Here is a 16,208-nt window from a genome sequence, read left to right on the forward strand (position 1 = left end):
CCAATATATTTTACAGGAACCCGTCAAGGTCGGCAAACAGAAATAGACTCACAGACCCCCCGAAAGGTCACTGTCAGAAAGGAATACCGTGAAAGATGGTAACCGCTTTCCTAAATTACCTATAACCAACTCGAGACTCACCTTTGACCCAGAGCTCTCAAGAGGATCCAATAATGGCGAACCAAGACTTTCCCAAAGAAAATCAAAGAAAACAGAAGAGACCAAATAGGCCTGGATTCCTGAAGCACTGGCTGCATACTCGAGAAACTTGCCATCAAAGGAAACCAGACTCCTACAGCCCCTGAAGCCTGGTGTTTTTGCAAACTCAACTAACAAACATGAGCTGATATTAGGCTCTTGGAACACCTGTGGTTTCGATCACCTAACGGTTCCGGGTGATGTCGATTTAGGCAAGTTTGACATACTTTGTCTACAAAAACCTGGCTCTTGAGAAGCCCTCACCTGGAGGGTTTTGAGCTCACATTTGCTCCTGCGAGTAAAGGCCAAAAAGGGCGCCCGTCAGCTGGTTTGCTCATAGCCATCCAGTCGGGAAGCAGGCTTTATCTCAAAAAAACTCTGACTGTAACTACGTTCATCATAGCTATATTAGTCAGGTGGTCTCTACCAACGGGAGTATCCAGCGCGACGAAAGGGGCAACGATTCTAATTGTCAACACCTGCTGGAACCCCAAAGCCCAATCAGATAAGTGCTTCCTGAATCATATGGAAAGCATCATCAAAAACTGGTCGAGCGAGACAAACCCGGCTTAACCAATCATATGCAGAGAACTAAATGCCACATGTAACAGTCTTGGTGAACAACATAGACCAACTGACCTTGTAAATAGAGTGAACAACACGACTGCGGCACAGAGCAAAGCGTGCCCAGCCCAAAGAGGAAAACAATGGTCCGAATGAATGCGCTCGACAGATTTTCACAACCTGCATTCCCTTGAGGACTGAAAACACTCAGGAATCGTGGGATCTACAATAGACATTTATGTATCAAGAAGCCTATTTTCTCTGGTGAAGACATTTAAGGTTATAAGAACACGACACAGTGGCCACAACTTGCTGTTAGCTGACTGACAACTTCAAGAACAGATCCAGAGGAAATATATGGGAGCATCCTTGGAACTATGACAATAATGCTGGTTTAAGATGGACAAAAGAGTTGGCAAAAAGCATAACCGAGCAATTCCGAGTGGGGAAAGCACGAGATGATGAAGAAACAACTGAACTGAGGGTGGATTACCGCCCACTGATGGTACCATATCAAATACAGCAGAGAGGCAATAGTTTGAAAAGACACCAGCATAAATCAAATCCAATCTTAATGGCAAAAATGAAACACATCAGGCGCGTTTCTAGACGTGCAAAGTCTTATCCAACAGAGGAAATCATTGAGGAGGCAAAAACAGAAATCAAATCCTATAAGAACTGCATAAAGGACTTCAGAATATCTCTATACCAGGAGGATTCTGTTCGATGCTGCAAGCAATTTGTGGAAGTCGCACACAGGATTTCTGGGCACTGGCAAATTCAATAACCAAGGGGACAAATGTCACAATCCAAAATAACGTGGGGGAACAGACCTGGGTGTCTTAACTTTACGGACACGTTCCACAGATTGGAAGCCGAAATCGTAACTTGCTGCCGGAGGCATCTACCCTCTGGGACATCGATACCAGCAGGTTGGGTAAAATAGTGAAGCTGAACAATTTGAGAGCCCCTGGGCCCGATGGGCTCACAAACGGGGATTTGAAAGCCAATCCAGAAGAATGGGCAACTTTCATCTTCGGTATAATCCAACTCTGTATCACAACAAGTACCATCCCAGTTTCATGGAAAACTACAAACATTGTACCCATTTGTCTTGTCTTTAAATCTCTTCATGACCTTGCTCCTCCTTACCTCTCTTCTCTCCTCTCATTCTATACCCCTTCTCGCTCCCTTCATTCTGCTGATCTCTTTTTACTTTCTGTTCCCCCACCACCATGTGCCTCTGCTCGTTTCCGTTCCTTTCAGCTTCTTGCCCCCTTACACTGGAAGTACCTATCTCTCGCTATCCGCTCCTCCCCCACCTATTCCCCTTTCTGCTCCTCACTGAAAGAACTTCCCCTTCACTCCCCTCGCTGATACCTTCCCCCTCTCTCTATCCCCTCCCTCCTTCTATTGTGCTCTCTCTGTTCACCTTATCTTTATCTGTCCCCGTCTCTCCTATGATCTCCTCTCTTTTGTTGCTCTCTCCCTCTCGATCCTTCTCTACCCCCTCCTTCCTTTCAGCTTCTTGCCCCCTTACACTGGAAGTACCTATCTCTCGCTATCCGCTCCTCCCCCACCTATTCCCCTTTCTGCTCCTCACTGAAAGAACTTCCCCTTCACTCCCCTCGCTGATACCTTCCCCCTCTCTCTATCCCCTCCCTCCTTCTATTGTGCTCTCTCTGTTCTCCTTATCTTTATCTGTCCCCGTCTCTCCTATGATCTCCTCTCTTTTGTTGCTCTCTCCCTCTCGATCCTTCTCTACCCCCTCCTCTCCTCTCTCTTCTTAATTGCAAATTGTTCTAAATACCGATTTTATGGTTTCATTCATATTTACTGTTTTGCTTCTACTGTTTTATGTGTTACTTGTTAACTGTAAAGCGCCTTGGATTAAGGCGCTATATAAAACAATAAAAATACAAATACAATCTTGCATCCCATCATTCAGATGCACTCTGATACATTGATCAGAGTAAGACTCAGCGTTGATGGCCTACTTTCTGGTGAAGTGGTGACACAGAGACGGGTGAAACAGAGGTGCCCCATGGCACCGGCCCTATGTAAAGCATATATGAGCGACTTCCGGGTCCAAGAAGGAGAAGCGCGTTCTTTTCCGCCAACGATTGGTAAGGAGAAAGTGAGCTGTCTATTATATGCAGACATCATATTGCTTGATCAGACGGCCATTGGTCTCCAACGCCAATTGAACGACCTGTGTGCTTTTCTTGAAGACAAGGACCTGGAACTGAACGCAGAAAAAACAAAGATAATGATCCTGGAATCAAGGCCCAAAAGAAATGAAAAATGCCAGTGGGAAATAGCAGGGGAACAATTGGAAAGAGTCTCTGCCTTTAAATATCTGGGCATTTTCCTAGATTGAACCCAAGGAGAGGCGACCATCACTCTATACTAAGACTAAAACTCTGGCTGCCCAATCAAAAGTAATGGATAAAAAATGTGGGAGATTCACCACAAAGCCAGTTATTGACTTTTATAAAGCAAGAGTAACGCCTGCAATTACATACAGAGCTGAAGCTATGCCAAAACTTCTGGAAAACTATGACCGAAACTTGAAGGTCTCTTTTGGAGAAAAGTACTAAATCTACCTGCGTCCACTCCAGTCGCATCGATACGAAAAGAACTAAACACCCTAATGCTCTTTATGAAAATCCGACTACCGGGCCGGCCAAAAATCCTAGAACTCATTCTCAGGGAAATAGACAGTGACAGAAACAAAATGCTTCTCGACTGGACAAAGAAAAACCTGGCCCTGCTAAAAGAAATTGGCAGCTCAGAGGAAGAACTGAATTCCAACCCACAAAAAACAAAGTCTCATCTAAAGGAATGGGACTGGATCCAGACCCTTGAAGCAGCAGCAAACAATAAGCTGACTCAACATCTACCAATGAGTACACAAAAAGTAAATAGACAATTGGAATATCTAATGAGATTTCCCGACAGAGGACAGAGAGTAACGTTCCTAAGAGCCAGATTGAATCTGTTAAAGACAAAGGAAATTCTAGCCATCAGAGGACAGTCGCCAACCAACTACTGCGACTTCTGTAACAATGAAGAGAAACTATTCGGCACTTCTTATTGAATTGTCCGTGCACTCAATCAGAGAGGGACATTTGAGCCGACACCTCAGGGGCACACCGATCTACGAAGAAGAGGCTTGGTGGTGCCGTTTGAGTGGAAAAAAACACAAAGTTAGTGATTGCGGTAGCCAACTTCTTACAAAATCTCGAACTGGGCAAACGACTCACGAAGGAAACAGAGTAACAAACTTTGGGGGGAAAAGAAAGAAATGGACAACAAACTTTTCTCTTCATCTTCTCCACTCTCTTCATTTTTCTTCAACGCTCCCTCTGTGATGGACTGGAGTAAAAATTGGAATAATTCTTACAAGAATTGTTGCACAATTAAGTCAAGTAAATAAAAAAATAAAAATAAGACGGATCTATGTCTTGCTGGCATTGAGACAGAGGTCGTTAGCCACACACCATGCCTGGTTAGTGGTCAGACAATCGGGGATAAGAGAGAAGGAAGAGGAGGTAGAAGAAGGAAATTTGAAGGAAAGCTGTGTCATCAGCATAACATTGGAAATGAGGAGAGAAGGAGGAGATGAAGTGTGCAAGAAGTGCGAGATAGATATTGAAGAGCCAAGGTGAAAGGATAGAGCCATTGGGGAACGCCGCAGGTAGAGAGGGAGGTGTTAGAGGAGAAAGGCCCAACTGCATCTGGGAAGGGCGGTTAGTGAGGTCAGCCGGTCCGTGATGCCGAGGGTATCACAGAGCTGTTTTATGAGGATAGAATGGTTGACCGTATCAAAGGCAGAAGAGACATTGAGGACAATGAGAACAGCAGGAGAGTTAGTCAAGATTTGCGATCATGTCTTCACGGATGTTCAGGAGAGCAGTTTCCATGCCTCTCGATGCCCAGAATCCAGATTGATGGTCATGGAAGCAACCAACAAGTTCAGTTTGAAGGATCAGTTGGGGGAGGACCAACTTCTCCAAGAGTTACCGAGGAAGGGTTAGTGGGCGACAGCCGGGCAGGCCTGAAGACGAAAAATCCAAGGCCTGCAGACGAAGAATTCAAAAGAGGAGTAGGGTTGAGTAGGTATGATAGAAGCAGGGAACCACTTGGGGAAAATCGGGTCCACTCCACCTCTGAGCCGGTTGGGCCTGGGTTTGGAAAGGAGTTTGTGGCCCTCAGGGAGGAGTGTGTCAAGAGCAGTGATAGAGCTGGCATTGAACCATGTCTCGGTAAGGGCGAGGACGTTGAGGTCAAAGTCTTCAAGCAGGAGACAGAGGAGTGTTTGACAGCAGAGTGAGCATTCAGAGTAGCTAATTGAAGCTAGTTACCGCCTTTGAAAGTTTACCAGTGAGGGGTACAGGGGCATGGTACGCCTGTCTGGGGAGTGCTTAGAGAAGAAGAGGAAAGAGGGGTAGCAGGAGAGGGGTGGAAGTTAATAAGAGAGGGCAGGCGGCGATCAGGAAGGAGAAGAGTAGGTTGAGAAGCTTGGGCCATGATAGCGCTATTGTGATAGACATTAATGAAGCAGCTAGAGGATGAGCAGTATGCCAAGATGACTTCCATCTAGTGAGTGCCACCATTAATGGGTGATGAGGAGAAATGGGAGAGAGTGGAGACCAGGTGGGGAGTACATAGGTCCGGGGATGGGACAGAGAAGAGGATGTCAGTGATAGTCTGCCTGGAGGAAGCATTGAGGAAGCATTGACGTAGGTGTCGGCAGGAGAGCTTTTATAATCGTTTTTCTTCCAGACTTTGTGAGAGAAATAGGATAGGTGATAGAGAAGCAGTTAGAGTAGATAGGTAAGATATAGAGGGCCATGCAGGTGGAGCCTGTTGGGGAATGGGAAAACCGAAGCTGAGCTGCATTGTGCACAAATAAACTCACCAGGCGGCCTAGCAGCTAAGTAGGCACAGATGAAGGAGGTGCTTTGCACAGGATATGCACAGATTAGATACCCAGACAATGCACAGGTTTAGAGATGCATCTGGATTCAAATTGCCGGCAAAGCAGTCGAATGTAGAAGACAATAGCAATGCACAGGTTTAGAGGCATTTTTAGATTGACTTGATCAAGCAATGTTCTGGTTCTTCTACTGAATATCTTTCCCTACTTTTCCGGTCTTTTTAGCTTGGTTAACTTAGGCTCTGGTTTGCTAGATCTCATGCTAGTCGTTCTCTCTCTATTTGGCACTTTTGTCTTGGCCAACTCGGTTTGTTCTTTGCTTCTTCTCCTGCTTTCCTTTCTTGCACTGTAAGGCCTTTTAGTTCAGCCAATTTATGTCCTGCACTTCTAAATCTCCTCCATCTCCTGGCTACAACCTCATTCTCTTGCTCGCTTTCCACCCTATAGCTCACCATAACGCCTTCCAAGAGAGGTTTCTGCCTCTTTTTAATAAAGATGGTGATTACTTAATTGCCATAATAAGGGCTCAGATTCCTTGAGTCGTGATTGGTCTTTGCCCTGTGGTTTCACTTCCTTTCCACATGAGGGTGTGCCTCTCCTCCTTATTCTCAGGTAGGTAAGGTATGTCCTTTAATCCTTGGGGGTCTGCCCCTCTCCAGACCTGAAAATGTGGGTCAAGCAGGTTAGTCTTAGCTGCTTCCTGAGTTGGTATTCCACTTGCCAGGTTTGTGGAGATGTGTCTCTCTGTCGTCTGTCAGCACTTAGGGTCCCAAAACGTAACCTCTCTCCTACCCTAAAGGCATATTTCGCCCTGGGACAGTTTAGAACTTTCAGCAGACCTGGGCCCGGAAATTCCATGATGGACAACGTCACTTCCCTTCTGCGCCAAGTACTGAAAACTCTTTACTGTGTGTTTAGTTAACTGGCATTGTAGATTTCACTCCACTTCTTGCAATGGTGCATTTTAAGGCAGGATAGATGCACTGGATAGGAAAGCCTGTCATTGTGAATGCCTTTGGACTGTACTGCCTGACCCACTATATCAACTAAGAGGTGTGTTCTCCTCATACCTTGTGGAATTTTTTTATTAAACAATAAAATAGAACATAATCACTGTGATGTCAAAAGTGCCTTGATCATTGTCACCATCACAACCTGGATGTATGCGAATGGGTAGTCTTAGCAACGCATGTTCCTTTTCACTTCAGAGCTGAGGGCTGAGGTGGAAATCATTGAACAGATGAGCAGCAGTGGTTCTTCAGCCTCGGGATCCCCGCAAGCAAGTGACGATGAGAATTCTAGCAGTGCCGGAGAAGAGGATGCCCATATCTCACCCTCTCAGCCTCCACCTTACAGAGGTCAACACAGCAACAGAGCTCCTGCTTCCAATGGAACAGGTCGGCAACAAGAGAGCAATCTGCTGATCAACACACTCCGTGAGTAAAGGAAGATGTCATTTAATTTATTTAAATTTAGTTAAGATGTTACTTTAGTGCAGCCAGTTCCAGATAGGCCTCAGAGCATTTATAGAGTAGATAATTAACAGAACATCTGTATCACGTCTTATATGGATGGAACTCCTCAATGTATTATTTTTTTAGACATTTCTGAAACATGTTACATACTGTTTAGGGTGCTTCAGAAGTGAAGGGAATAGGGATCAAATAGAACATATCAGGAGTTGAAGATCAGTGGGAGCAAAACAGCGCTTGGTGCTATCTAGCCACTAGGTGGTCCGGAATCATGTTACTTGGAGACTACCTGAATTGCAAGGGGTTTTGCTGGAGTCCGAGCAGTAGAAGAGTGAGGGCTACACAGAAGGAACTTTGTTGGTGAAGACTTCTATACCCAAACTGTTAGTTCCATGGCTGTGATTTGGCAGCCGGCCTTAGACGTCTGACCTGCTGGGTAGAGTGGAAGTGCTTTGTTTAGAAATGTTGATGCCTAACTGTGGTGAGCTTTACTCGTTGGGTAGAATGGCTTGAAGAAATGGTGCTTCTTCACCGACAGTGAATATACGGACTTCTGCTTTGATGGCATTATCTGTATGTTTAAATCTGAAATTTAACTTAATGGTGTAGTCTTGACTTATTGTAGGGTAACATTGTTTGTGAGGGTAGCCTGCTATAGACCCAATAAGAGTTGTCATGCCGGAACTTGACATTTGCAAAATGTATGGCAAGTAATGATAAAAAGAAAAATTCCCATTAGTGTTCAGAGGTTGTACAATGCTTACTTGGTCCTGACGCTAACTTGGGTTTCAAAGAATAGGTGTGTATCGAATGTGGCCCTCAAGAATTCTAAACTGCTTTGTTGGTTTTGATGGTGGGGCCAAGGTGGGTCGCCGTTTGAAAAGCAGCAGTGGCAGGAGGTCCAGGCAGACAAACATTATTTCTAGTTGCCCTGTTAGGAAATGTTTTCTTATTGCTGCTTTCCTCCCATAGACATCTATGGGACCCTTTCTTTTTGCTCTGCTTTGAATCCTGACCAGACTTTTCGTTGGTCAGTAAAGCATTATTCTTTACATTCCTTTCTTCATGCTCAGTCTCATGAGGAGACTGATCAGTCCATAAGACGATTAGTGCTGCTATAGCTCTCATTAGGGATTCCTTGTATTTTTACAACTGCACACATCACCCTAAAGTGAAGCGCGGTTAGAATAATTTGTATCGTTATAACTCTTTCCTTTACAACTTTTGACCACAAGTGCCATGTGTCCAGGATGGACTGGTGGCAGCGAATATTATCCAACCGTGTTTCAAACGTTTTACTTTTGCAACCTTGTAATTACCGCAAATGGCTACTAAGATTGGCAAGCACCATGCCATGAGATTTTCGCCTGTCCTTTGGTCACATTGCTCTTTGATCTTCTTCCTCCTCTCTCACCGCCGGAATTGCGTTATATGGAATGATCTTTCTGGGTTAAAGCAGCTCTTTTGCAGGCTAAGGGTTGGTCTGTGTGTGTGGCCGGCAGTGAGGGATTGGGCTGTCTTATCCCATTCCACGTCCAGGTGTCTGAATGTCTATTTCTGGTGTAATGGTGCAGAAATACAAGTCTGACACAGTGGTGGCATGTTTGTTGACAAATACTTTTATTTATATAAAAGTAAAAGAAAAGGAAAAACCTATCTTGCTCTATTTCTATGAGGAGTTGCCCTGCCTCAATAAAACGTCTAAGGATTCTGTCAGGATGCCCGTAAAGTAAAATGTCTACCGTCCTGTGTCCAAACATATTTCATTCCCTTAAACTCTAGACTAACTAAGGAATAACTGGGTGTCTTCTTGATCCAGAAGGAGGCTTCTCTTGTTATGGATTTCATTCAAATGTCGAGTTCTTGGTAAAAAATCACAATGCATGATTGTTTAACAAAAATAATTCTTGGTTTTGGATACTCCTCCACATTTATACAAAACACAGTTCCCAAGTATTGGGGGGACAGGACTCTTTCCGTTATTCTTTCTTCAGCTCAGAAATGTAGCATCAAGTCTGGTTCACTATCCTGCCAGACTTGACTGTAGACCTTCTTATCATAAAGCACAGTTCTCATGTACCTGGGGGTCGGGTGTCTCTTCCCCTATTCGTTCTCCAGCTCACTAATGTGTCAACTCTGGTTTACTATCCTGCCAGACTTGATTGTAGATCTTAGAATTCCAGTAAAGGTTTCTTTCTTCGGCAATGGGTCCTCAACCCTTTGTTTTAACTTCTTGCAAGGTCCCAGACCTCTCTGGGCTGTCTTGGGGTATCCCCGGCATGTTCTATAACTTGTTTCTCTTTTGTGTGGGACCGAGTCCCCTTTTCATTATCTTAGGATCTCCTGACTTGCTCTGGGCCCCAGCCCCTTAACTGTGTGCTTCTTTGGACTTGTGTGGGTCCTTGACCCCTGAGTGTTGCTTTTGCTGGGCTCGGCCGACTGTATATGGGTTGCAGACCCTGGTGTGCTATTCTGGCGGGGCATCCCTGACTTCATATGGGTCCCAGACCCTGGTGTGCTGCTTTAGCTGGCACTCTGCCCCTGCTGCACTCAATGACAAATTGAACAGACCTGGTGTACTGTCCTGCCAGGTACTGTTCCACAGAGGATATTTTGTAAAGTTTGTTCCAGTTTTGATAACTTGTTTGGTACCCCTTTTGCCTCTCGGGATATTGGCACATGTCTCTTTAATCTATTTGGCCCCCTTTGTGTCCCACCAGATGGCTTGACACTTTCCCTACCTTCGAGAAATGTTGTTGCGGTTTTCAGTCTGTCCTGGGAGTACAGCAAAGCTTCTGTACTGCTTCCGCATTCAGTGTCCTGCCCTCAGCCGCTCTGCAGCAGTAGGCTCTCTCTCGCATCCTCGGCTGCATGCCTTCTCCTTGCTTTTGCTTCACCAGTCGGGTTTTCTCTTTACCCATCAGCAGACAGATCCCTTCTCCATGGATCTACTGGAGACACTTGTCCCTCCTCGACAGCATCTCTTTTTCTTCTGCTCGGGTCTCTTTCTTCTGCTCGGGTCCCTCGCCATGGAACCAGCGTGTAGTTCCTTGCTCCTCCGTGGCTGGCCTGTCAAGGTATACAGTCCTTCCTTGCTTTTTATTGCCAGGGCTATCTCTTGTAGACTGTACCACATACGTTGATTCTGTGGTGGGCTTTGGCTTCCTTGCCTGATCTTCTTCGTCTCAGTGATTGTATGCACTGTACCTGGGTAAGCCGCACTCTGCCTCATCCCAGTATGATTTGTATGAGTTAAGTCCTCTACTCTACAGAGATACATAGAGATGTGGGGGACTGAGAGGATAAAGGGACAGAAATAGAGAGGATGAATACTGTGCTATCCCAAGGCTATCGTCGCTGGTCCCAAGCAGGGCTTCCCTCCCCATGAGATCCACCCACTGAGTACCACCCCCAGGGGGACTACCAGGTAGCGACCTCACCAATCTGGCCTCATGGGAAGGGGCTTCCCTTCATGGGAGCACTGACAATACCCTGGGACTCGTCACACTGGGCAGATTGTGTGGCCAGTGGCTATGCATGGTTGGATAGCCACTGTGAGTTTGAATGGTGCAGATCCTTACCAGTGGTGGACATGAGTGAGTTTCCAAATCCTGGATAAAAGGAGGACTCCTTCAGCCATTCCACAGTGCATCGTTGGAGGCAAGACCTCTACGAAGGAGTGCAGCCCGCTGACAGTCCGAGGACGGCTCTGGCAGCTAACCAGCACCAACTTCAGTGAAGTCCTGGTGAAACCTTGCTCCTATGCCTGATCTCCAGAAGACCCTTGATGGTGCTTCGACTGCTGGACCATTGGCAACAACCAATATTGACCCCTGTTGAAGGGTCCATGCCTTCTGAGCTTTCGGAAAGTATCCCTGGACCGACCACTGGACTGCCCAGCTCTTTCCTGGGCTACCTCGCTGCAGCGTTGACAATCTGAGTGTATCCTTGGAACTTATGGGGATCTTCAACTTGTATTGCAAGACGCCTGCCCCAGCATTTTCAGTCTTCTTGCATCAATGAAAGTCGTGCAGGGCCTGCTCCTTTGTTCGTCCATTGAAGACCGCCTGCCACTGCTTGACCGTGGTGATTCCTGTTGCAATCCATCTTCTTCGCTCCCTAGAGGTGTCCTGAGGTCACCTGCTCTGTAGAAGTCTTCATCTTTTTTCCCATGAGTGTTCAACTCGAAGGTGCTTGGACCGATATTCAAGGGCCGCAACAGGCGGAAACTAAATCCTGTGTTCGAAAGTGACCTCAGCACCCGTGACCACTGGGCCTCCCTCGACCAGATCAAGCACAAAGACTGTGTCCCTGACAGATTCCGGAACCTCCGCAGTGGTCTTTGGAGAAAGCAGACTCAAGGGTGGAGTAAGTTAACATACCTATTTCTGCTCTTCCCCCCTGTCCTCCATAGGGTGACAGGGGCGCAAAGGCCTGTCCCTAGCTCTCTCTTTCCTGGCCCAACTGCCCAGTAGATATTTGATTCCCAGCGAAGTCACCCTACAACTAGGAACAAGCCTGTCTCCTAAGGCCTTCAAGTGATGGACTCTAACACTGACCAAATTCTGGCTAAAAAGGCCTGCACGAGTAAACAGATTTTAAGTTTTCTGGAAAATCTCTTGAAAGACACTTCAGATATTATCTCCAGAGGGAGTTTGTTCAAGGGTGTGCATTGAAAAACCACCACTATACCCTTTATCAGTTTCTTTTGGTTTGGGGAATGGTGAGCAGTTGCAGTAGGGATGGCCCATGTTTATGTTGAGAATGTGCATCCTGATGCTTGGGACTGGAGTTTGAAAGGTTGGGACTGGTGATTGAAAGTTTGTTGTTCACAGCACAGAGTCTCCTGAGGATTATTTTGCCTGGCGAGCCCCTGCAAGTGAAGAAGAGATAGTTGTCCACATCCCTAGCATAAATATTGTATTGAGAGGGACTTATACATTTGGAAATGGGAATGACTGAAGCAACAAGGTCTGACAAATGCGTTGAAGCTCCAGTTTGAGAGGATGATCTGATCATTTATGAGCTTATTTGCTGCTGTTTGCTGACTTTGAAGTCTGATCCGGGTGTTCAAACGCTTTTGGCACATCTCGGGAAACAGATACCCCTGGAAGTGGTGCAGAGACATACAGCGCCTTGGAAGACTCCGAAGTTTGCCCTCATGATGGCGTCCATTGCTGGCTGAGGGACTCTGCCGGACCTGTTGGGAGGCCCCGGCTGTGTCTGGCATCCCGCTTTTCAGGGCGTGGGTCTGCGGCCCGATTGGAAGCCCTGATCCGAACATGGGCTGGCAGCAAGACTGGGCCGGTGTGGGCGGGAGCTGGGCACTGCCGCGGTGCGTGATCTGGTGATCCTCTGTGTGCTGCGCTGGGAGCTGGCATAGGGCCTGTGGCGGGAGCGGGCCAGGGATCACTGAGAGCACTGGTTGGTGCTCCAGAGGTGCTCTGTCTACCAGGGTCTTCCCCCGCCCCCAGAGCTGTTCCTGACATGGAGGCCATGTGGGTGACGCTCCCCCTGGATTTCTGTTGGGAACTGCCCTGGTGGGTACTCGCTAAGGTGCTTCTCAGCGCAGCTCCTGGGCTGCTGGGGATGTTATGTAGGCTATGCGGTACATTTGAATTGAATAGTTCGGCGGCTGATGCATAGTGAACACGGGGGGCGGGGTGGAGTTGTTCTGCCCACCCTCGCCTCTGTAAGGAGGTAGTGGCCATTTTGGAGAAGTGTGCTTGTTGCATGTTGGGAAGCAACAAATCGCCTAATCGAAAAAAGGAGAAAAAAAAGAAAATAAAGAAATTAAAGGAAAAATATTAAACAGACATTTGGGAGACACAAGACATTGAAAAGGAGACAGATGGCCATGTTGCCACCTGCCTGCTGGATGACAGTATGTGAAGGCTAACTTGTGAGACTGCCAGCAGGCAGGGGTAGCTACTACTCCCTGGGCGCTCCACCCGGGGTATGTGTCTGTTGCGTGGGGGTGCCTGCTCTAGGAGATTGTGCTTTGCTTGTGGCCACGGGATATTGAGACTAGTCTTGGCATTGGCTTGCATTCATGCTGGGGAAGCATAATAGGGGGCACCCCGAGCATACCACGATGGAGTCTATGCGCGCAGGAACGCTGATAATAATGATCACTTGCCTGGTGAACAAATGAGCCTGAATATGCGGAATGCTATTCGGCTAATGAGTGGTTTAATTGACAATTTTTCCAGATAGCAAGTCAGTGCCCTTTAAGGTCCGGCATACAAAATGTGATGAGGGCAGGATGGTGCAGGTTCATGATTATTTGGAAAACATGTATCATTTGTTCTTATTGTAAGGAAGGCATGTTATCAAACAACCGGAGGCTCTGTTCTGGCGTCTCCGCGGTGTTTGGAATTCCGCAGCTGACCCTTTCTACAATATCAAAGATATAAACGGGCACCGCGCATGAGGGAGTGTGCCCCCAATGTGTCTCCATCTCTCTTCCTAGGTTGTGGCTTACTTAGCGTAGCTGTGCCGCCAGAACAGATCCTTCAGTTGTTTAAAACACAGCGTATTCAGGATTTAATCCCTTACAAGCAACAGACAGTCCAAATTGCAGGTAAGCTTACTCTGTTTCAGCTTCCTTAACATTGATGCACGCATATGGCTCTAGTAGATCGTATCGCCATAGATGCAACCCACCAGGTACTTACTCCATTCCCAGAGCCTGGTATCTCATGAACGATTATCCACGTTGGGACACAGCCACTACTACTGAGCAGTGGTAGGCACAATTTGTTTGTCTTTGGTTTTGTTTTTGTTTTTACACAACAAGCATGCCGCACGGGTGTGACCTTTTAGTTAAGCTCAAGCAACAAGATGACACAAACGCTAGTTGTGGGTGATATGAGGTTTTTTCCACCCTCTTCACCTTCTCCACTCCCCCACTCCCTCCCTTGATCATACTTATGGCCAGGCGGATAAAGGATACACATATGGTTCCTTTTGCCTAGGAATCTTTACTGAATTAACAGTTGGAATAAAACACACGCCCTCTTTGTTTGTTTGTTTGTTTGTTTATTTTATTTGTAGCGCGCGCCAGACCCGAAGGTATCCGGACGCGGGAGCAAGAATACTTTAGGCTTACTTGTTACTTATAGGTTACATAGACAAAATGCAGATTAGTACGAGTACTGCAAGTAATAGATATGCATTACAAATGAAGAATCAATACAGTAGGTAGTCCAAATGCAGTGAAGGTGCGAGTTGCGCATGAATGTCAAAGGTCCAATTTGTTTGCTAGGTCAACTAGGTCGTGGGGCTTGATTATAGGTCATTTTCTTTAAGCCACTTCATCAAATTTGTTCTAAAATGTACGTATGATTGGTGTGTCCTTAATGTGGGTGGGAGGGAGTTCCACAATTGGGCAGCTTTGACGGAGAATCTATTTCCTCCAGTTGTGGTCATTTTGAACGGGGGAACTGATAGGCAGTTTGTATAGGCAGCTCTCATGGGTCTAGATGTAACTTCTTTTAAATCTCTCTGTTGGGTAGCTTGGTGCTATGTTGTTGAGACACTTGAATGTTAGAGAATCAGTTTTGAGTTTAATTTTGTCGACTGTGGAGAGCCAGTTAGATTGTCTTCTAGTCGTTGATATCTGAGCTCTCTTGGAGATTCCTAGTGCTGCTTTAAGGGCATTGTTTCGCCGTATTTGGATTTTTTGCATGATTTATTTATTAGTCCCCAAATAGAGGGCGTTGCAATAATCCAGTTTGGACAGCACGAGTGCTCTTGCAAACGTGGTGCAACTATTTGTAGAGAGGTAAGGTCTAGCTGATCGGATCAGTTTACAAGTGTAGGCTGTGGAGGATGCCATAGCGTTTACTTGCTTGGCCAAGGTGAGGCAGGAGTCGAGGTAAAAACCTAGTGTTTTTACCTCCTTGACAACTTTAATTGTATGGCTGTCTATGTTGTGTAGTCTTGGCTAAGTTTCTTGATGTTCGGTGTAGTCCCCAGAATGGTGAGTTCCATTTTGTCATCATTCAGGCATAGACCATGACGTGCCATCCATGCCTGGATGATGAGGTATATACTATTCACCAAGGCATAGCATGTATGAATATAACTAGTATGTTCCAACAGGGGGCTATTCATTTACCCCCTGTCTCCCTATCTGTTGTCTCTCCTTTAGGGCCAGTAAGCACTGCAGTGGGCACAAGTCTTGGTCCACGAAGGGAGCAAGACCCCCAGCATTTTCTGAATTACTTGTCCTGATGAAGATGACCACGGTTACAACGGTCAATGAAACCGGTCGACCTTATAGGGCATGAGCTGGACTCATGCTATTGATGATCTGTTAATTTAAGTAATTGTCACAGACGTCAGAAGTTAAGTGAGGCTTGACAAGAAGATCAGGCCTACCTTCTTTGGTTTTTAGGCTCCTGGACAAAGGGGCTGATACGTTTTTAACACCAGAACAAATCAATTGGGCTATCTACAAGCTGATATTACACTGGTTAATAAAAGAGCATAAATCCCGGCCAATAATGAGCCTGAGTAAACCCAAGATTTAGACACCATCTAATGTAGAATGTCTAGAAATTTGACATTTGTTATTAGTATCTGGTCTTTTATATAAGCAGTGCTGATTAGGGAAAGGCTCTTCACTCTATCCCTCTTAGATAGGTGGTACTACATCCGACCCCTAGGGCGAGCCTGTTAGGGATAGGGACAGGGTGTTCTTCCAGCAGGGATAGCCTGTATGTACCCTAAGTGATACAATAAAAAATTCATCGGCCATCTGGCCTTAACCCGCATCTTTCATCAAATGCTTCAACGTTCGCTCTTTCGTGTAACAATGTTGCCGCTTGCAACCTTCGCTTCAACACAGACCGGCCTCGTACATTTTCCTTCAACTCTCTGGGTGTGTTTATTTCTCTGTTGGTGGCTTTGATCACGGAGCCAAGGACGATACCAGAGCGGCTGCTGCTCCTCCCCGACTCAGCCAGTCATGCAGGAGGGCCCCGGATATCTCAGACACACAATGAAGGACTCTTCGGTTACTCTTC

General features: G+C 46.3%; 1 protein-coding gene across 1 annotated transcript in view; it reads left to right on the forward strand.

The window, feature by feature from the left end:
* Nucleotides 1-16,208, forward strand: part of EAF1 (ELL associated factor 1) — a 234,333-nt gene that overhangs the window by 133,810 nt on the left and 84,315 nt on the right. The window contains exon 5 of the mRNA XM_069648753.1: nucleotides 6,913-7,140. Within this exon, the coding sequence (XP_069504854.1) occupies nucleotides 6,913-7,140 (228 nt within the window). The remainder of the gene's footprint in view (nucleotides 1-6,912; nucleotides 7,141-16,208) is intronic.

Source organism: Ambystoma mexicanum, chromosome 2q, assembly GCF_040938575.1.
Source record: "Ambystoma mexicanum isolate Mex_15411 chromosome 2q, UKY_AmexF1_1, whole genome shotgun sequence".
Classification (NCBI taxonomy): Eukaryota; Metazoa; Chordata; class Amphibia; order Caudata; family Ambystomatidae; genus Ambystoma; species Ambystoma mexicanum.